This window comes from Coturnix japonica, chromosome 1 (genome assembly GCF_001577835.2).
Source record: "Coturnix japonica isolate 7356 chromosome 1, Coturnix japonica 2.1, whole genome shotgun sequence".
Classification (NCBI taxonomy): Eukaryota; Metazoa; Chordata; class Aves; order Galliformes; family Phasianidae; genus Coturnix; species Coturnix japonica.
Genome location: NC_029516.1, coordinates 57874247 through 57896893, shown reverse-complemented (window position 1 = coordinate 57896893; position 22647 = coordinate 57874247). Strand labels below are relative to the sequence as shown.

Here is a 22647-nt window from a genome sequence, read left to right as displayed (position 1 = left end):
AAATACTTTCAACAGCAGAGGTAGTAGGGAGATATTTTTCTACCATTATACTGAGTTCAGGTTGTAATTGTAAACTATGTAGGTGGTTGCTGAAATTCTTCAACACATTAGAAGAGATGCTGTAGCTTTCATTCTTGTGAATGGGCAACTTACCAAAAGTAAATGAATCTGTATCTTCAGGCATGCAGGTAACTATTCTGTCCTTGTTATGTTCTGAGAACAAATTTAGCCATTACTTGTGAACAAATTTTAATATGCTAACAACTAGATTGGAGGCTTTTCCCACAGGAGGCTACTTGGAAGTCCTAAGACATTTCTGAACTTGAAAAATATTCCTCAAAACTTTCTATATCCCATCAGCCCTTCTTTGTGCTCCCTTTCCTTCTCACTTCACTGCTACATGCCTCTTGTTGGACTTCAGCAGCATGCAGTATTTCATTCCCGTCTTGAGTTGAAATTCATTCAAGAGAAAGCAAAAACAAGGGAAGGTAATACACTGCCTTCCAATATATCAAGTTGTATTTTTCCTCACAAAATGCTTTGTCCTGTGTATTTTGGCAGCAAATAAAAAGTGTACTAATACCTGATGTCTGATTGTTTCCAGACAGTTCCCTTCTAACAACTTTTGGGGTAATTGGTAGTGCACTGAAAACGTGCTGTGTGCGGTATCGCTACTTTAGTGGAGATGTATCCAGCTGGTTAGACTATGCCAAGGAATACCATGGTGGTCGGTACAGCGAGACTCAAGTGGAAAGTACAAAGTCACTTGCCAGGCTCTTCCCATTGTTTGCTTTCCAGATTCTTTACAGAACGTGTATTATGCAGGTGAGTAAACAACTTTTCAAACTAAATCTCAAAAAGGACTGTTTACTACCTTGTTACAAGGCATGGTTCTTAACTGTTGCTTTACTAACAGAGCCACCTTGCAGAACAGTCTTTGTCTCATCAAGTAAGTAAAATCAGCTCTGTTGTGATGTAGTTCCTGTGACCTCCTTCTGCTCTTTTCTATCCATCCTTATTGACTGAAACATCTAGTGCTAAGACCCGTGTGCTCCTCATACTGTTATATTTCTTTGGAGATTCAGGATCAGCACTATTATGAGAAACATAATTCTCCTATTTCTTAAATATTCACTCAGTTTTTGGAAAAGGCATGAATTATTTTTTTTTCTTGTCATTTCAGTTGCATGTTTCTGGTATATTTTCTGCTGTTCTGGTAGATTTATATATTTGCTGTATCTACAGTGGATATGGTGGTTTTCCACTTTTTGGAAAGAGTTTTTTCAAAGCTCAATTTTATGAATGGTATGTAAATATTTCACGGAGTTACTTCAACTGTCACGATTCCTTCAGATTAATTTCTAAATGGATAGTCTTGGCTAAGCAGGGGTTTGAAGCAGCTTACCCTTTGGCAACTGGCGTAACAAATTCACTTTTACTTATTGGTTTTAAAATGCGTGCATAGGCTGCTTAAGGAAATTCTTACCAATGTGTAACATACACAATTTCATTGACATTATCTTGCAACTGTTAAATATTCCCAGTCATCTGCCACCTTTTCTCCTCTCACTCTGCTGCATGCCAGGGAGAGAGTGGAAGACTAAATAAATGACCAGATGGAAATGAATCAGGAATCAATAATCTCTGTTGTAATATCTAGGTATATATCTGTAAAAGACTGTTTGCACCTCCTGAAAGTGATGACATTCATCAGAGTTTCCAATATGTTTAAGGCTTTTTCTTAGATTATGGAAAAACATTGATCTATTGCCTAAAGATTAATTGTATTTTCTCCATATTATTAACAGATTTCATGTTGATGATAATTCCTAATAATAAGTCAATTCTGATTCGCAGTAGGCAATGGAAATGAGGAACCAATGAAACTTAGCTTACATCTGATCTATCACGATTCTGTTTCTATTTATTCGCCCTTTCACATCTTCTATTTTTGAGGGGGGAGGTGAAATATGGGTGACAGTATTTTTATTAAGAGCTAGCATTTGAATAATTCTTAAGCATAGAATGAAATTCCGTTGGTTAGGGTTGGCTATAACCATTGATAAGTAACCCTTGAAGAGCTGGGTTACTAGCTACGCTTCAATTTTCAGACAGCTACAAGTAAATATTAAATCTGGATTTGGCATTAACAGTCACAGGGAAGAGCCATGCAGAAAACTTCAGAAATTCAAAATGCTATGAAAGCAGAAATGAGATTAAAGAAGTCCATTCTACATCCAGCTCTGCCATGGCTGTTTTCCATGAATTACCTAAGTTACATCTTTATTTCCCATCAGTCTGTAAAATGAAGTAGATTGTAACTCCCTGTTGCTAGTGAAATTCCAGTGCTTAGAACACCAAGGTTCCTCAAAGAACACTTGCAGAAAGATTGGTTGACATAAGCATTTGTGGGCTTTCTTTTGTCTGTGTCAATAAACTCAGATGATTTTCTGTTTCATGGAACAAGTAGGAACTATTTGCTCTTTGAAGTGAAAGATAGTCATATAAGTCTACTTAACTTCATATCCTGATAGCTACCATTGGTGTGTTGCTCATGTGATTATTGGTTTCTGGTTTTGATTTACAGAAGTAAAAAAGAACCCCTTAGATAGCTGCTATGCCAGTCACATTAATGTCAGCCACATTAAGCTGCTTCAAAGACTATGGCTAAATACGTAGCTCTTAAAGCTACATGATGGCAAGAATGTCTTTAACAAATTTCTTCCACTTAGAGCACACAATTAGAAATTTAAGACAACTCTGCATCGCACTATTCTAAAATGAAAACAGTCCTGTTATACGCTGTGAAGATGTGTAGGAACTCGCTAAAGTACTCAGGAGAATTTATTATGTTGACTGATAGTTTATTTGATCTTCATTAGAGCTAATACAAACTGACGGGCTGCTGCTTAGATTTGTTAAACTGAGGAGTAAGTGAAATAAGTAGGTAATGTGGAAGCCTAGCAGAGAATGAGAGTTGCTATCTGAAAGGCTTTTATCATGAATGGTTACTTCTTTTGGTTAGTGTGTAATTGGTTTTCTGTGACTTTTCAACACTTCCTTCTGAAGAAATTTTCCATTGTAGGGAAAAAAAAAAATATATATATATATATATATATATATATCTACAGAAGGTAACTTATACTGAAGTTGGTCTGTATTCCACAATACAGATTCCTTCAGGATATTATCTCCAAACCATGAATTCCAACTTGAACTTTGGTGGATTTGTATTGCCAATTGCTGCGATGAATGTGATAAGCATCGTGCCACTTCTCATTCTTGTTCCAATTTTGGAATGCATTAACTCATATCTCTTCAGTTCCAAGGGAAGTAGACATTCTCCAACAATTTACATTGGTAAGTCTGAAATCTGTTTATTCAGTATCAATGCTGCTTTTATTTTATTTTATTTTTTTTGAAAGAAACTTCAGTAGATGATAATGTTTCACATCTATTACAAACTATAGTTGTAGTTTATATAGTTTATATATAGTTTATATATAGTTAGATTTGTTTTGGGATGACACAGGTGGGTATATTTCAAATAAACTTTAGAGAAGATCATCCTGAAAAATGTTAGGTATTTAGAGAAAAAAAGGCATAGCTCTTATTGATGATGGAGACTGAAGCTCTTCTTTGTACTGAGTCAAACACCTAGAAAAAACAAAGTCATCCTAAAGAACCACTGAAAGAAATAGCACTAACCATTTAAGCTTGCATTTTATTTCACATTGGTTACCTTCTATATGCTTTATCCTAACCTTTAAGTTTTGTTCAATTTGGAAAGGATTTTTTGGGGGATAACCTTTGTTAGTAGCTCTCTGATTCTTAAAAATTCTTTTGCTCAAAATGGTGAGTTTAGATTTAAATAATTGTTATAAGCTTTTTTCATCATCATCATTATTATTATTATTATTATTATTATTATTATTATTATTATTATTATTATTATTTTTAAGCTATGCCTGTACTGGCATTAGGACTGCAGCTTACCAGAACTCTTACTCTTATGAGGGAAGGTTGAGATAACTGGCTTTGTTTAGCTTGGAAAAAATAATGCTACAGGGAGACCTCACTGAGGTCTTCCAATACATGAAAGGAGCATATAAACAGTCATTACCCCCCCTGTTTATGAGGGCGGATAGTGATAGGACAAGGGGGAATGGTTTTAAACCATATAAACGGGAAGTTTTAGGTTAGAGATTAGGAGGAAGCTTTTCACTCAGAGGGTGGCATAGGTTTCCCAAGAAGGCTGTGGATGCCCTATCCCTGGAGGCATCCAAGGCCGGGCTGGATGTGGCTCTGGGCAGCCTGGTCTGGTGGTTGGCAACTCTGCACATAGCGGGGGGGGTGAGACTAGAAGATCCTTGTGGTCCTTTTCAACCCAGGCCATTCTATGATTCTATGAAACTTATCATTGTTGCAGTTCATTCCCAACACTTTAGTTGAATCCCAAATAGAAAGTAAAAAAGTTAGCCTATTTCTATCTGCAATAGCGGTCTTTAAAACCATGCATGTTCTGAAGTTACGGGCTACTGGTTGTGTAAACAAACCAATGTGCGTCATTATGTGCTGTTCCCAATTTTCAGCATTTTACAAGTGGAAGATTACTTGGAGGGGTATAGATTTCCTCTCTAGCACTAGAATTTTGAGTATTTAATATATTATTATCTAAGTGTTTAGCATTTTAATAAATTAATCTAAAATGGAACTTACCCATTCCATCTTGTGTGCTTCAGGTAAATAAAGGGAAGGATTTCAAGAGCTGTTTTTCCTCATAGAAATAGTGTGAAGAAGTCTCTCCTATTATTAGTTCCAACACTTTCAGCAGTGAGCATTTAAGCTCAGACTTGTGGATTGGGGCTCATTTATGGAAATTTATGGCCTAGAAGCAATAATGATTTTAGTACAGGTGATGACTGATCAAGTTGGACTTCTTTCCTTTGGCAATACTATTCTTCAATTTCCTTGTCCCCTTTGCCATAGTGTCCCTAACCTCAGACCTCCTACATTCTGACATCTGGAGAGATATCTGCAACTGTCTTCTGATATCAACTACATGCAATTCCACTAGAAAAACAGCTTCCATTCTGTGTTCACTTAAAGCTATTCCCTTCCAGAGATGCTCTCATTAAACTTCCCGCACGTTTTATCATGCAGCCTATGTTACAAACCTCAGACAAAAATATTTATAAACGACTATTTTCTCAGTGTGTTACTATTAATTCAGTGCCCCATGGCATGAAGCACAGTGAGTACTGACACACATAGAGGTATTAATCTGACTAAATTAGCCTAATTAAGAGTGTTATTAAGTTTTATACAAACCAGATGCATATAACACAGCAGGTTGCAATTACCATAGTTTTTAAAATAACATCTGCATTAAAGCACAGAAAGCACATTCAGATGAAGTTTCCATGGTTTTAAGGAAAACTATTAAGTTAGTATTAATGTTATATCCTGTTACATTGAACAGCAGTAGAATATATGCAGTGTTTTCTTCTTAATAGGTTCATTTATTAAAATAGCCTTCTGTTAGGGGTGATAAATTACCTGAGGCATAAAAAAATGCCTGTAAGTACAGGCAATGGCTTGAGATATCCAAGCATATGACTGCACCTGCAAATATGGCAGACCTCTAAGTGCCAATATCTTTGCCAACAGTTAGTTAAATTCACAATTATTTTCAGGAAAAAAATTGAAAGTACAAATAAGATGGTAGTGTTAGGCTAGCTTATAACTATATTTTAATGTGAACTTTTTAAGAGGAAGAAATTTAAATAACTTTCATTATGTTAAGAGTATGAGTTTCAGAGGCAAACCACAAGACAGTGTTGAACTATCCAATTTCCCTAATAAGACCTGTGTGGAAACTGTGATTTGTTACTTTATAATTGTTGGTTGGTTTGTAATTCTAGTATGATGTAGCAAACATGAAAATCTTAAAGTAAATTTAGAGGGTGGGCCTCCTCATGAAGAACATGGGTGTAGGTGCTCTGAGTTTTTCCTGCTTGATTTAACTAATAGTACAGAAAATTCGACAGAGAATGGAATATGTATTTGTTGTATAGTTGTCCATTATTCAAGCTTAGTCATAAAATACAGTGAAGAACATTCTTTGTCCCTGAAGCCTGGGCTGCTGCAGCTTTCTTATTCCCCCAGCCAAGCCTTTCATCACTCACCTTCATCCAACACTGGTGCTTATTTGATGGCACAGGTAGATAAGGGAGTAGATAATTCTTTAAATTGTGAATAAAAGGAAGGATCATCTCAAACTTGAGTATGTGAAGCCACAGGTTTTCCATTAATAATGGTAAGAGCAGGGGGAGGTGATAATGTGGAGGGATACTAGTACCAAGTGAGAAATAGATATCATGTCTGTATACTTCAGATATTTTTTCCTGCTTGAGCTGTAGGATTTCCCCTGCTCTTTGAACTCAGTCTTTTCTGGTATCTGGACAGCCTGCCATCTCTTTCTCACCTTCTCTAGTATTAAAGAAAATAATAATAAAGTATTTTTTGAAAAATCTGTTATTTATTCTGCATCCCTGCATTCTGTGTGTGCTGAGCTGGTGTCTCTTTACAAGAGATTTAGAATAAAATTTGTGGAATAGGAGCTCTTGTTTCTTTGCCCAGAATGTGTTTTTAAAATAATTTATTTAAAAAACAAAAACCTTTTCTTTTGCATGTACTGGGACTCTGCGTCACTGTAAGTATGTGATATTCCTATAACTGTAACTTTTGTGAATATTCTGATCCTAACCCAGTTGCAGGTCAGTTATCTGCTGCACTTTCTGTGATGGCTGCTGGCTTCTCTGAAATACACCGAAAGCATTTCCCTCAGGTGGAACAGACCCTTTCTGAAGAGGTTCTCCTGGTCTCATCCATGCCTTGCTTCCACTTAGCTCCTCAGTATATCTTGCTTGGAGTGGCTGAAGCCTTGGTAACTCCCTCCTGTAAGTAAAACCTAAAAGGCTAATGCAAAAGCCTCCTGATTTGTAGAGAACACCACTACCTAAACATAAATTAGCATGTAATATTTTATCCCTGGCTCTGTTTCACAGGCTTAATGAGTGGATTTATTCTTTACCTGCTTTGGGTAGCATAATTTGTCTTGCAGGCTGTAAAGTAGTGGCATTGTTCTAGATTAACAAGGAGGTGTTGCAGCCTTGTCAGGCCCCACAGTTGTGTTACTTGCCATCTTGTGGGAGAAGAGGACAGTAGGATTCTGGGCTTGGGTGTGTTTTTCCTTGAAATGGAAGCTGCTTTAGGAAGGGGCCAGTCCAGATGTGTTTCTGAGGTTCCTTAAGTTCTGGTCTATTCTGTTACTGTTGATTTTCTTAGGACTGAACAAATACACATTATAACTGAGCCATGGCTGCAGTTTTTGAACACATTCAGACCACAGCAAGGAGAAGCAATTTAGCTTACATGTAAGGAACCACGTAATGAAATCACATGTTTTTCCACAGACATAGAGCATACGCAAGGAGATACCACAATTTAACTCACCTAATTACTGAAAAAATATTGTAGGCAGATGCAAGACTACTGTTTGTACTCCATTCAGAACTCATGTGGATGCCTCCACAGAGCATCATGCCTTAGTTGGTGTAATGGTGCCAGAGATAAACACTCCTGCATAGCACAGGCAGAGTTTAAGTCACATCTGTCATCCATAAATTATGTAGATGGACTTGTGCTTCTGAATCTAAAGCTTCTCTTCCTTCCATGTAATTTACTTTTACACATTTACACTGACATTCTTGAGGCTTATTTTCTTTTGAGGACCACTAGGTGTTTTACCATGCAAAGCTTATTAAAAAAAAAAGAGAAGTTATTAACAAAAATAACCTAGTCAACATTCATTTAAAAGAATATATAGGTAATGTTATTAGCTAGCTGATATCCACAAGCATTTAATTGGACAGGTTGAGCATCCTGTTGTTCCCAATGCAACCCCCAGAAATGTCTGAATTTTTATTTAAGAGCAGGAAATAATTTTGGCTTCACTCTTGCACTGTAAGACTACTCAGAGCAGTGGGTCATGGTTTGTCATGCAAAAGGTAATTTTCCCTAGTTTTAAATACTTAACACCTTCATAATGCTTCCTCATCCAATTTGCTCTCAAGTACTTAATTGAGATAGGTTTCTAGGCAGGTTGTGTGGTTTCTAGGTTACAGGTTAAGTGTGACAGAAAACTGTGACCTTTTCTGTTTAGCTTAAAAAAAAAAAAAAAGTGGTTAAGAGGTGGCTTGCTTACAGTCTTATGCTTCTGCATGAAAAGAATATTTCTGGTGGAATAAAGCTCCTAACTAGCATAGCAGGACACAACACAAGTCCAGTGACTGGAAGATGGCATTAACCTTTAAAAACAAAATAAGCAAAAAGATGCCCCACAAGACCAAATTATTTTATTTAAGAATTATTGTTAGAAAGTGTTAGGAAGAAATCTATTTTCTTCCATTCAAATAAAGACTAAGCATCTAACTAAGAGCTACAGTCATAGGTGTGATTCAAGAATCGTTGGGCTAAGTCAGGACTTAAGATCTGCATGGAAAAGAACTAAAGGAAGATGGCTAAAATAGGTAGATTGCTACAATTTTCAGTTGAGATGCAGCCTTGCATTCCTTCACCCACAGGTAGGTGTCTGGCACCTCTTGTGATACAGAATCAAAGATGTGCATGCAGGGCAAGCAGGCTCCTTTTATCATACCTGCCTGGTCTTCAGCTGCTGCCGGGGTAAAATATGAGTATGAGACCTGCAGCCCCTGAGGCAGCCCCAGGCAGATGACCAAGGCGCGCTGGAACATTTCAGGCAGAGTTTGGCATCTGGCCTACTAGTTTATCTTTCATTCTGAACTGAATTACTGTTGAGGAACCATTCACTGGATCCACATGAATGGTAATGACAGCCTAGACACTGAAATAGTTGTTTCACCTTTCAAGACGTTTTACTGCCTGTATTATGCAGAAGGTCAAATTCAATTATCATAATAATTCACTTGGTCTGGAAGTACATGATCCTAGTTGAAGACAGAAATGTTCACACTTGTTATCAGAGGGAAGAGAGGAAATATCTCATTTCTGGAGTGACTGGTTATAGAAGCTAGATTTGGCATATTAAACTCTTTATCTGCATTTGATCACTGATACGCACAATTGTGTTTATAAGATATATTTCATAATCTTGTTGATAGGAGGCTTACATAATCACCTGCCTTGGGTGGCATGAAGATCTTTAAGAATATGTAATAACAGTATATAAATTTTGCCTAATGCTGAAGTCTTGCTTAAAATCTATATATATAATGAAATGATGAAATAACTGCTCTCATCCACTGTTAGAATTTAAGATCACACACGCATGCAGGGAGCTTGAATTTGCTACCCTAGCTTGCTTTGAAGTAGGAAATTATTCTTCTAAAGCTTAGTGTTAGAAAAATGAGTGGAGAAAAGTCCATCCTGTGGAGCATCATTAGCAGGCATTTGCCCCTGCAGTGCATGAGATAGGGATGGTGATGGGGAGCCATTCTACTGGGTATGGCAGCTGTGTTGCACTGACAGCATCTGAGCAATTGGGTGCACTGTAGCTGCTTGCCCAAGGTTACCAGATTTGTTTGCTATAGCATAGCAATACATTCCTCCGCCCATCAGCATTTCTCCAAACACTTAGAAATGGAGAGCCTTGTAACTGCCCTATTAGTTAAGGAATATACTGGGGATCACTTCACCCACCAATGAAATGTTGTGGTCTCCAGAGAGAAATGCAGCAGCTGGTTAATTGTTCGCAGCAGTACTGTGGGAGAAGTGAGGAATGGAGTATGCAATTGAAACAGCAGGAGTAATTCACTAAGTAGGATACTATTACCAAGCAGAATTTGGCCAAGATGCATGCTTTGCAGCCTGGTGATGAGTGGGACAAAATAAGCCCTTAATCACTTTCTAGGCTCTTAGCCTCAGTTTAGCTAAGACACTGACAGTCCAGTGTTTCAGACTGTATTGTTCCATCCTGGTCTCACCTGCTTTCTCCTGCCCTCAGGCCTTTTGCTTCTATTGCAAGCAAGGGGGAAAAAAAGATCACTGCCTATAGTATCTTTTATTTTTCATTTGTAAAATGTTTCCAGAGGTCTAATTTGGAAATCCAAATTAAAAAGGGAGGAAGAGAGTGGTTGTAGGGATTCATTTGTTTTCAGTAATGCTCCAGGCAGCTCAGCATCCAAATAGACTTCTCTGTTGACAAGTTTCTTAGTCTGGGGGGTCAAACTCAGGTAATAAAGCAGGCTGGAAGATACTGGGGCTTGGAAAACTGTTCTGGATGAGTGCTCAGTGTGTAACATTAGGGAGCAAAAGTTTTGACCAGGGAAGCTTGTTCGAAGAAAAATTGTTATAAGCACTTGCTGTTACTATAACTTTAGCCAAATTACAGCAAGGGGAATTACAGTCTGAAACAAAAAATAATAAAACTATATGCTGTAACCTTCTACATCTAAGGCTTTATTTTTTTTCTAGTTTACTCCTATGGCAAGCGAATGACAGACAATAAGTTTTAAAGCAGCTAGTGACCCTTGGGGTTTCTGTCCAAGGAAGCGGAGTACTGCCAAGCCTTAAGCCAAATCAAGTGTCTACTTGATTCCTAAAGGAAGTGCACTGAAATTCAGAAGTATTCATTAGTGACCTTGATGCACGGGCTCTGGCATGAGGTCCTGCAGTTAAATGTCACATCTGCTTTCTTCACACATCATACTTGTGATGGAGTTTTTTGGGGTTTTTCTTAAGTTATATGGCAACATGTTATTGTCCTTCTGCAGTAGGCTCTATGGGTAAAATATACAAAGTGCGTGTTACGTGGACTGGATATTTTTCTCATTTATCTTTTACCATTGCTATTTTTAAAATAAAGCAAAGCTGTCACTGTATCTGCTTCTATTTTAAAGGTGCATTGCTATCATTCTGGTTTGTACCAGAAAGAATTCGAGGAATTTCCATGCATTTTTTAACTCTCTTCAATGGAGCTGGCTGCTTCATGGGAGCTTTCTTTGTTCAGACAACCCATGCAGGCACTCAAGGTAAGAATATGCCCATGACTGGCATTGCTGAGCAGTTTTCCAATCCCACTGATTATTGATCTGGAGCAATAGACAGCACAGTTGAAGGGAATGCCAAAGTTTTATTGATGTGCTTTCACAGTTAAAATGGAGTTAAGATAGGAAATAGCTTTGCAGCTGTATTCATCTAATTTTAATGAGTAATCTTAGTTTTGATAGGTGGATTAATTAGAGAATGACACTGTGCAGGAAGCTTCTACCTTCAGTCTCTTTTCTCCTCTGGAATACTAGAAATGCATCTCTTTTTGTTGTTGTTGTTAATGAACAAATATCTTCATGTTAGCCACAATTATTACATGGAGGCTTCTGGCTTTGACAGCAAGATTACTGCTTCAGAGAATGCAGAATACATTTCTTCAGTTTAACTGTGTCATAAAGGAAAGGAACTTGGATTGAGTATTTCAAAGCTGTCCAAGGGATTTATTCCCTGAGGTACACTTCTCCTTTCTCGCAGTCTTTACCCCTCTCCCTTTCCTCCAACTACTAGAAGAACTAGATTCTGTGATGGTATAGTTTTGCCGTGGCTTTTACGCTTTTCCAGGCAAATAATGTCATTCCCAGAAAACTTGGTATGTTTCAAGGTGAGTTACGTGTAATTCAGTTTGATTCTTCTAAGCAGTATTTAGTTATAAGCCTCCATAGTGGAGCTTTCTCTGCAATGCTGTCTTTGAAGAAAAGCAAAAGGTTTAAGGTTTTTTTTGCTGATAGATCTTTGTTCAATACATATGACTTTTTCATAAGTAAATTTGAAAAGGGATGCATTTGAGACCTTGAGCTCAAGGACAGAGATCCCTTTGTTTACATATCTGAAATAGGAATGTTTTTAAGCTCACATTTCTGTTAGAGTTTAATTAGCAGGCAGACAAGTGTCACCTAGAGATGGATAGAAAGCACTGGATGAATCAGGCAAAGAACCATGATGTGCAAAGATGTGAGCAGAGCTGCTTGAATTTCCACCAGTGTATCAGATTTTCTTCCATTGTACAATCATAGAATCGCCAAGGTTGGAAAAGACCTCCAAGATCATCTAGTCCAACTATCCACCTACCTCCAATAGTTCCCCTCTAAACCTTATCCCTTAATACCACATCTAAGCACTTCTTGAGCACCTCCAGTGAAGTATTCCTTCACTCACCCCACCTGACTTCTGTCTCTCTGTCTCAAATCAAAGTAAGCTTGAGATTTAGCGTCTGGGGCAGGACAGAATGTGTAACGATTACTTAGAGTTGGTCTTGTTTTATGTGAAAACATTTCTTATGAAATATTAATGTTCTGTACTTTTCTGAATCTTTATAATGTGCTTTTCAAGGTGTTCTTTTGCACTTCCAATGAAAAGCTTTAGATCAGCAAAGTAGTAATTCTTTGTAACTTAAAGATTAACAGTTAATTGTTGAAACTTTAAAGATGACAGAGCTTCAGAAAACAAAATGGTGAGCTCTCTTAAATGAAATAAGTTCAAATAACATACTCTTGCTTTTGGTATTTTTCTTTCTTTCAGTTCTCTTTAAAGAGCTCCTGAAACATTTGGTATCTGGACAGTTTAAGTAACTGTGAAGAAAAACAAATGACTCTGATCCTTTTTTTTTTATTATTTTTTTTTCTTTTTCTGAAAAGCTAAGCCAATTTAACCAAGATGGGAATTCATTCTTTTCTTGCTGAAAGTAGATGACAATGTTTATGCAACGCTTTTTGTAGGATTTAACAAGTCTCAGCCTGTAATTCTTGGGCTATGGATGCTTTTGCTTTATGCAACGATTCTTGTTTCACTGAACTTATGCCAAAACTATTTCTGGTTTTCCCATATTTAAGCAATGTGGCCATGATTGCCATGAGGCAATTCAGGATACAGTGAAGAAGATCCTCTAGTGTATATTTCGAAGTACAGAGAGTGAGAATATTTAAACCTTTTTATACAATACGTCATGTCACTAGTTTAGAAAATTATTTAGATTTTTATTGGCAAAGTCGATCAAAGATCAGTCACAGGCAAAGCTGCATTAATCACTTGTTAATCACATCTATGGGGGATGGTGTGAATATGATGAAATATAACCTTTTTTTTAAAAAAAAAAAAATCTGACGAGTGCAAACAGATGATGGGTGACAGTGATATTTTCAGTGCAAGCTGGGAAACTGCTTTCTTTTGGATCTTTTACCTCTCCTAACATTTTAATGGAAGAAGATGCAAGACACAACCTGTCCTCCTATGTCAATCATTTCAGAGTACTGTTCTCTAAAAATATTAATGTAAATATGTAAGGGGGGAAAAAAAGGCCAGTGAAAGGAAACTGCTCTGACACAGTTGTATTGAGATGGCTAGTTTTTTCTCTTTCCATATTGGACCCTTGTGTGGTTCTAAACACCAATGATGATAAAACTAAAGGATATTTCTTGTAGTCCAGGTGGTGGTGTCCACTGGCTCCTACTTAGCTAATAAGGATTAGAAAGGACACCATGTCTTGAATTTGGATATGATTAAACACTGAATATATGCTTGCAAACTTGATGAAATTATAGGAGGTCTAATTCTTTTCTGAGATCTGTGTTTGTTGTTGTTTTTTTCTATAGTAACATTCTAGGTTGAAGGATAGATTTAAAAAATAAGAGAATTGTACAGAATGGGCTAACCTCCGGCATATGATTTCTTTATTTCATCTCCTCTACTTTCCCTGTACTAAAAATGATGGTATCATTCAGTAAACAAATGGAATGCCTTCCTATGCAAGTTTGGGCTTCACTGTGAATCCTTTGAGAATTCCAAGGGTACCACTATTGCGACAAGTACCTTGTGTGTACCAGCACATGAGGAAAATGTTTTTTACTCTTTCATAGCTTATGTCATTATCTGTCACTAATGGGACTGCTTACCACAACTAACTTGAGTCACTGATTCACCTACTTTTTCTCCTGTGTTGGAAGGATCAGGGTGTTTTTGGTTTTTTTTTCTTGGTGTATCATATTCCTCTGTTCTGTTTGAGCATTTCTGATTCAAAATGGATAAGGCTGCTGAATGTTGGTGCAAGTTTACCAGGTACTTTAAATTTGACAACATCTGGTAGCAATGTTGAGGAATTCAGGATACTCCTAGGCTTAGTCTTCTAATTCTTTTCTATATTTGCCATGAAATGCATAACCAGTTCACCTCTAGCAAATAACAAAAGGCTCTTTAAAATAGTTGGCTGAAGGAAACTTCTGATTCTGTGGTGATTCATGCTACTGAGTATTTCTATTGTTGGAATAAAAATGGAAATCCGGAGCTTGTTGTAGAAAGTTAATTCCCAGTGAGCAATTATCTGTGTGACAAACCAACCTTGTAATTGGCACTTCTGTTGGCAATCTCTATAGAAAAGTAAAGGATTGACAGAACCCAAAGGCAGTGTCTTTTGGGGGAAAAGTGAATTGTTAGCATATTGCATTCTGATTGAAGGATGAAAAAGTTCTGAATTCTTCAAATACAGTAGTGCCAAGGGCATCTTATTCCGTTAAAAACAAACAAACAAACCCAATAAGTTCCTAGCATTTGTGGCTGAGAATAAAGTCCTGGAAACATGGACCAAACCCAGCCCATGCTAGGTTCTGCATATGGCTTGTGAAAGCTTTTGGTGAAGTAAGGAGTGAGGTGTCTAAAGGTAGTTTCACTGCTCAATATGCATGATGGAAGTTTCAACAGCAATGGCTGTCCTCCCATGTCTTTCTGTCAGCAGGGGATTCTCAGTGCACTGTATGTGAGCAGAAGATAATGTAGCCCAAGTATAACACTTATTCCATTGGTAAGTCAACCTACTTTTAAAAGGAAAAAAAGAAGCAAGTATTTGTGACCGAAACTAGGAATTCGTTAATTAATGCTGGCTATACACACTGGTGAAAATGTGTTACCATCAGATCTTTGAGGTTCCAGGAGAGGTAAAATGGAGGCAGAACCCAGATTTCCTAAAGCTCATGCTCATGTTTCACCCTAATAGAACCAACCAGTCTCACTTTCAACTTCCAGTATGACACCTTTCCTGCTTTCAAGAAAGTGTCCAAGATCAATTTCACTGTTTTTGTGTGGTTTTTTTTTAAGATGCTAAATTTCTTGTATGTCGCTTAGTAGTATTTTTAAGTCCATATTTTCAGTTTACATCGTAAACTCTATTCCATTAGGAAACTCCTGCTGCTCATATAGTTAGTCCAGCCAATGTAAGTAACCTGGCAGACAGTATGAACTCTGTGTGACAAGCTGTAGCACCGAGCCCCATGTGTGCTTCCTCTCTCATCAAATAGACCCGCACTCTCTGTGAGCTCTGTTGGCCACGTGGGGATGCAAAATGAAAAACTATCTGATGGTGAATTATGACAGTAAAAGTTTATAAGCTACTAAAATGAAGTTATAGCACCTAGGAGCTCAGTCAACTGACAGTGTTAAATGATATGTTTTAAAGCTCACTCTGAGACAATGCTACAAAAGGCACCAGGCATGGAGGTGAGGTGGTGCTGTGCTGTGGCAGGCAGGAAGGTGACATGGCACAGAGTCAGCTGAGAGCTGGGGGAGAGATGCTGCACTGATGACAGGTGTTCCCTGATAGTCCCGGGAGAGAGAGAGGTAACTGCTTTGAAAAGAAATGTGTTCACCATGCTAAACTGTGGAGGAAAAATGTAAGTGTGTGTGACCCTTTCACAGTGTTTTTTTTCCTTCTTTCCAAAATTAATTAGTAAAAAGTGGACATGCTAAGAACTGCATTGGATGGAAGAAGCTGTCTTCAGAGGTCAAAAGATAAATTGTGGCTATCGGCTCTGTAACAGATAGTTATGCTATAGAAAGCTATTTTCCTCCTTTCCCTTTTAAGCTTCTTCAAGTGTTGAATAGTGACCCCACATAAACGGGGAGGAGTTGATACCAGAATCTGAGGGAGCAAAGAAAAGCATATTTGAGTGCATCAATGCTAGTAGTTTAGCTGAGGTCAGTTGTGCTCTTGACTTGAATTTTCTGATCATTTCTATTTGTCTGCTGATTTGCATCGCAGCAATCTTGTACCACAAATAATAATAATAATAGTAATGATTCCCTTGGATGAAACTAAATCCCCAAAATGCCTGTGCTGGCTGTGTTCCAGCTGCTAATGGGAATCAGTCTGACGCAGCCTTCCTGAGCTGTGTGCAGTGTGGGCATCAGGTTCTCAACTGTGGCTGAGTGCTCCTCATGAACGTCACTGCTTGCTAATGAGGGCAGACTCTCCTTCCTCAAAGGCAGTAAATAACCTTTGCTCCCAAATAATGTCGGAGGTCACTGTAGCGCTGTACAGCTCCCTGGCATTCTGTATCTACAGTCATTTCTTTTTTTCACCTTGGTTTTACCTCTCACTGTAGTTGATTATAATACTTCAGGTATTATAATACTTCAGGTGATTTTCTTTAGATGTAGTTTGACTGGGGCTTGCTTTCTTGTTAAGCATCTCAATTTCTATTGTAATCATTTATCACCTGAGTTTGTTTGTCTGTAGTGAGCAATACTGAAAGCACACAAGAGTACAGACAGAGGCTCTAGGTGTGTTTATACATGGTACTGTTTGCTGCTGAAAGGAGTTTTTCTTCCGGAACGTCCAAGACACTGTTGCTAAAAGCCTTGGTGAGCCAAAGCTCTGTGACTCTTGCAGAACAAATTATGTGTACAGTGCAAGAACACGTTACAGACTTTTAGTTAAAGGCAGCCATAGAGAAAGTTAAATGTCAGCTAGCATCTCAGTAATGGAGCAACACCCAAGGCACTAAAAAAAAAAATAGAAAAAACTTTTTGAAGAAGAAGCCTGTTAACAGCATGAAAAATGTAAATAAAGATTTCTACGAGCCACTTTAATTCTAAGCCTTTCTAAAACTTTTGCATTGGCGTTCATTTAGGGATAATGGCCCGATCATGACTGTAATAGTTGTGTAGAGTTAACTTTCCAGTATGCTTCAGATTTGTTAAGAAAGTTACTTCACTACATGTCTGCATATCAAAAGCAAAGTACACTGTAGACTTGAAAAAAATACAGGTTGAGTGAATTAAGACTGTGTAAATAGCTACAAGGGGGTTCAAGTCACCTGCCATGACTGTGTATTACCCAAGCTTCTCTTTGTGTCTTTCATAGAAACCACATCTCAACCTGCAAGGCAAACTAATTCTGCTTCAAATGTCTGCTTTGACAGGCAACTGGTTTCCACACTTGCTACATGAAGGTAAATTGGAGAGATTCTTCTTCTTCTTGGCTTCCTTGATGATGGTGAACACCCTTGGGTTCTGGACCATTGCACACAGGTGTGTGTGAGGAAATAAACTTGATGTTTCATTTGTAGGTAGGGCAGAAATTCTTGCAGAACCTGTAAGTAGCATGTAATACTGAATTAATGATTGTATGATGTTGTCTGGGAATCAGAATTTTGCAGGCCTTTTTTCCCCCCTCTGAAGTAGGAGATTTCAGATAAAATTTGTGGTAAGACTTAAAAGTAAATTACTAAAGGCATATAGGAATATAGTAAATTACTAAAGGCATATAAAGTCTTGAATACCTTGAGTCTTTTAATTAAAAAAAAAAAAAAAAAAAAAAAAAGTCCAAAGAAGAAAATCCTTTCCTAAATGACACAAATATGGGATTAAAGTCCTGGAAATGACTTACAGTGCACTTGCTTTCATATCAAAATATGGTAAACACTGCTATTGTCCTTACGTCTTTAGCATAATGCAGTAGATGTGAGAGCCGCAAGAAGATAGCAGAGCACTACTGGTTAATGCTTGATGTGCTGGTCTCAACAGGGTAATGGAGAAATAATTTCTGATAGTCTGATGAAGCTTTTACTGGGTATAATGGAATAGCTCAATTAGCCTCCAAAGACAAAGCAAGTCTTTGTAGAGCGTAGGTTTAATGCCTACATATTGACTGTAAAATGAAAGGAATTACATGAAACAATTCACCTTATATCCAGGATGGTTTCAGAGCTGCCCTGTGTCTTGTATTTTGGTGTATTTAATCAGTTTGTCAGTGTTATAAGGGATACTTGTGGTAAAGAATGGAGAGTGAAGCACTGTCATCATAAGGGGGGAAAGGTTATATGTAAATGACATTCTCTCAAGATATCGGGCTTCAGTTCTATGAAAATCTTTCAGAAGACTTGAAATAGTGATTTGATAATGACAGTAATAGAAAATTTCCAAGGCACTGTACTTCTAGAACTAAAATGCTCCTTTTCCTGTTACATATTAGTCTAATTTTTCAGCACCAATGTTTACTGTAGAATCTAATCAATCACTTCAGTGTAACCTGAAACATGAGTGTCCATCTGTACATGTAGCTAGTTCTCACTTTGGTTCTTTTAACTGTGACCCAAATCATGCTTGAAAATGTTCCTCCTCCAGGTACTTTATCTTCCTATAAAATGAGATCTTTCTTACTCATTTGTGTCACTGCTGAAAATTGAAGGATTTTGTCTTTCAAAATTGGTTTAAGCTCAGCAAATTTTGTCACTAAATAACTTGTTTTTAAGTCAACAAGAGTCTTGTGTTTTCTTAGAAATAGGTGGTTTGCTCCAAAAGTAATGCCTCCTGTTATTTCCTTGGCAACTAGACCAGCTAAAAAGAGTACAGTAACACCATTTGATAGAGCAAATTGTCAGCTACAAAACAGAATTTTTCAACCATCACTTACTGTGCATTCTCACCAGCAATGAACAAAAGCCTGCAAGCTGTGATCATGCAAAATCTGCACCAGCTGTGTGTGTGTGGCTGTCCAGAATGTGGCTTCACTTTCACATTAGTGTCACCACTGCTGAAACAAACCACCTACCTCCATGTGCTGAAATGCACTGTTTGGTTTCCATAAGCATTCAGCAAGCATTGATAAATGTTAATGGATATAGATATTTTTTCCCCCGTATCTAGGAATTCAATGAGACACCTTTTGCTTCATAGGCACTTCAGAGTCAGACATCATTTTGGCAGACTACCCCCTCTGCTTCCATCCATCATGAGGCAACAAAATTTAACAAAGTATTGGTGGGAAGATTCAACCTCTAAGGCCATGCCACCAATATCTGCCTCCAATATTGTGAGCCAAAATAAAAAAATAGGGGGTTTTACTTCTGGAGCTAATATTGTGTGTGTGTATATATATATTTAGTTTTATTTCAAGTTGACATTTCATTACAATAACAAGGTTATTTTATTTTTCAGTAAGTTGACCAAGACCAGCATGAAATATATATTTTTTTGCATTAAATTCTACAGTTTCATTTTGTGCCAAATGAAATTCTCATACTTGTCATTTTGCAGAATGGTGAAAAAAGGATGGATGATACTATACAGATATAAGCGCTGATTTAAGTGTAGAAGGATACCAGCATTTACAACTTTGAATTAGAAGAAGTCTACTAAAGTTTCTCTGAGAAAAGCGTGGTTGCAAAACAGTGTTTTTTGTATACTATTCCAGATACTAACTGCTGTTTATTTATTGATAAAGTAGTGCTTTTGTTAATGCCTGCATCAAGTTCAGCACTTTTTGCCCTTTTATTATGAATGAGTCCATGAAAGTGCGTATGCTGCCATATTTTTTGACTGCTTAGAACCTCTGTATTCAGAAGGTGCTTGTAACTTGTGTGAAATCAGTCACAGAAAGGTTGGTTATCCTAGCACTTTTCTTCACTATTCTCCTTTCCAGATACAGCAATCTGACCGAGGAGTGTACCAGCGAGTTCAGAGGAAGTCTTTCAGAAGAAAAAGAAGTCTTTCTGAAGCATGACAAAGTCATCAAGCACTATGGCAGCGTCCTGGATCGTTCTCCCATTTTGTCTCCTATGGAGACAACCTGAAAAGTTTCACCCTTGTTGGACTAAATTTTGATTGTTACCTGCAAGCTTTCTAATATGTGATGCACTGTGGTGGAATTGCCAACGTAGTTACTAATCACCTTAGCACTAATGTTATTTAGAAGTTTACAAAACAGCAATTGTCTTTGGATTTAGCCACGTAGGATGCTGTACTGTCATAATGCATGTCACGGACAATGAGAGCTCACTGATTAGCATGGTTGTTGTAGAGAGGCTTTTAATATGTATAGGGAAAAGGACATGTATTCACGTGTATTTATAAATAGTAATGGTTAAAAATTAATAAATTCATGTATATATTTGTTTAGCAGGTTACTCTGTGATTGTATCACTTGAAAATAACACTGTAGGCAGTATTAATTAATTGATACTTGTGAAGGTGGGAGCCTTGTGTTATTCCTGGCTAATATTTATCTGCTCTCTGGTCTTTAGCCAGTTGTTGCTTTACCCTATTTTCCTCTTCAGGAAAATGGACGCTGCCATGCTAAGCTTCTCTGGAGATTGTCTTGGGGCCTACCAGGAATATACTGAAATCATATGCAGTAACAAATGTGTAAAAATCTGATGTGAGACACTTGTGCTGAGGCATCTGGCCTTCACTTTAGCAGAAGCACTGTGGGAGTGAGTGTGTGACTGGCTGTTTATTCTGTAAGGGTTCTTGCTGGAGAGAGGGGGCAAGGGGGAGGATGAAAGCTGCCTACTTGTCTCACTCTGGCTTTGCTTGCCAGCAAGAGATGGCCTTTTCCTCCAGAACTGACTGTGTAGTGAAGAGGAAGAGACTCCAGGGGTCCCAGAAGAGACCCTATCTACCATTAATTGTACTTGAGCTTTCTCATTGTTTTGTTTAGGTTTCTTTGAGAGAGCTTTCTGAAGCAAAAGATTTCAAGTCTCTGAGACCTGGTCTGTGAAATTCTATTTTTATGCTTCTTTAATCTTAACAGTTATGGCACATCTGAGTGTTTGGGTATGGCCTTCTGATGTGCTGTCTTGGTGACTTCTCTCCAGCTAGTTGGTGGCAACATTACTTGGCTTCTGGGATTATCAACTTCTTTAGAAGCCTGTGGTTCAGGTGATTCTCAGTTCATTTCCCATTCTGAACATCTGTATTTCTTCCAGTTGTGCTTAGGAAATTTGAGATATGTACACTGAGGCTGCTTTTTCTCAGAGATCAAAATCTGAAAATAGATCACAGCAGAGAACATAAAATATTGCAGTATAATTGTCTGATGAAAATCTGTCATTCTGAAAGGGTGGGGGGTGAGCATCCTGTAAGGAGGGATCTCTCTGTCATGCAGTACTGCAAGAAAGACAGCAGTGGAGAGTGAAGCATTTGGGCAGCCTTCATAAGGAGATATTAGAACTACATGAATTAGAATAGGTTGTGGGATGTGTATCTGGCTACTGAAAATTCTACCTTTTTAACATGGTCTTGAGAAAAACTTTTTCTTATTAGATTTAAAATCTTTGGCCTTTGGGATGGATGGGAAGGGCTACTGATTGCTAGATATTGACTTATTTCAGCTGGTCATGCAGAGTAACTTGCATGAAGTATGTCAGTCATGCTTGTTATGACAGGGCAATTCAGCAGTTATACCTCAACAGACAGGGATGCTTCTCCAACTGGAGCATTTTGGGGCTGCATATAAACCTCATGAAATTATTTTAACTTTCAATTTCCTACTTTTTAGACGTCTTGTCCCAGAAGATATGAAATAAGTATAAAGGACTCTATAGCTGCAGTCTTGTCTTTGAAAGTTTCTGCCTTTTACTTCAGGGTTAATACATTATGAAAAATGAAGAGAATAAATACCAAGGTATGCATACATATGAAATAATGCAATAAACAGCTATAAATAGATAAATAGCCTTTTGTTGAGTATTTTGTTGATCTATGACGTTTCTCACGGGAGACAATAAAACATTCAGATAACATGTTCATGTTGCAATGCATGAAGTAAATGCAGATATGCATGTTTTGATTGTTATCCTGAACTGAAGAACTGAAGCTTTCAAACAGCGTGTGCAAAAAGTCGCCTCCAAACTGGGGTTCACAGGCTGTCAGTGGACAGAAAAATCCCAGTTCAGTTTTGTAGTTTTACAGACTAAGTTTTCCAAATCTTGTCCTGACAAGTAATGAAATGAAATTAATATAAAGGAATCTGTAGATTCAGTCTTGACTTCGAAAGTAGCTGCTTATGTGCTGTCTAACAGCTCTGGTTATAACTACTTAGGTACTGTGCTCAGAAAGGTCAGTACTAACCTTGAATAGCCATATGGAGTGCTGAGTGTTGCTGGTGCTGCTTTTTTAAGGGTTGAATGTGTGCTTTATTCTGTATTCATATATGCACATATGAAAAATGAGTTGTCCCAGACAGTTCACTGAGCACCTCAGTTAAGTCTAAATGTATGGGACACCATTTCAAGTGCGGAAGGGTGAAGAAAGCTCGTTGGTGAGGATTAAGATCTCCATCTGTTAAGTTTGCACTGATGATAAAACACATGCTCCCAGTTGGAACAAGATGCATTAAAAGAGCAATTTCACTTCTACTGCCTAGCAACAATGTCATTGAGCACCTGCAATAGTTTAAACATTAAGCATAATTGGCTTTGCTTGACATAAATCTGTAGTTTTGTAAATAAGAGCAGTTGAGTTTCCATGTAATACCAATTAGCTATGAGGAATGCTTTGTTTGTTGAA

The 22647-nt window shown here is 37.7% G+C and overlaps 1 protein-coding gene across 4 annotated transcripts in view; it reads left to right on the top strand.

Moving 5' to 3' along the window:
• Positions 1-20257, top strand: part of SLC15A5 (solute carrier family 15 member 5) — a 30974-nt gene extending 10717 nt beyond the window's left edge. For all 4 annotated transcript variants that reach the window (XM_015867828.2, XM_015867831.2, XM_015867821.2 and 1 more), the window contains exons 5-10: positions 605-825; positions 3174-3360; positions 6774-6962; positions 10944-11075; positions 17280-17388; positions 19781-20257. In XM_015867828.2, coding sequence (XP_015723314.1) covers positions 605-825; positions 3174-3360; positions 6774-6962; positions 10944-11075; positions 17280-17388; positions 19781-19931 — 989 coding nt within the window. In that variant the 3' untranslated portion in view covers positions 19932-20257. The remainder of the gene's footprint in view (positions 1-604; positions 826-3173; positions 3361-6773; positions 6963-10943; positions 11076-17279; positions 17389-19780) is intronic.
• The last annotated feature ends 2390 nt before the right edge of the window (positions 20258-22647 follow it).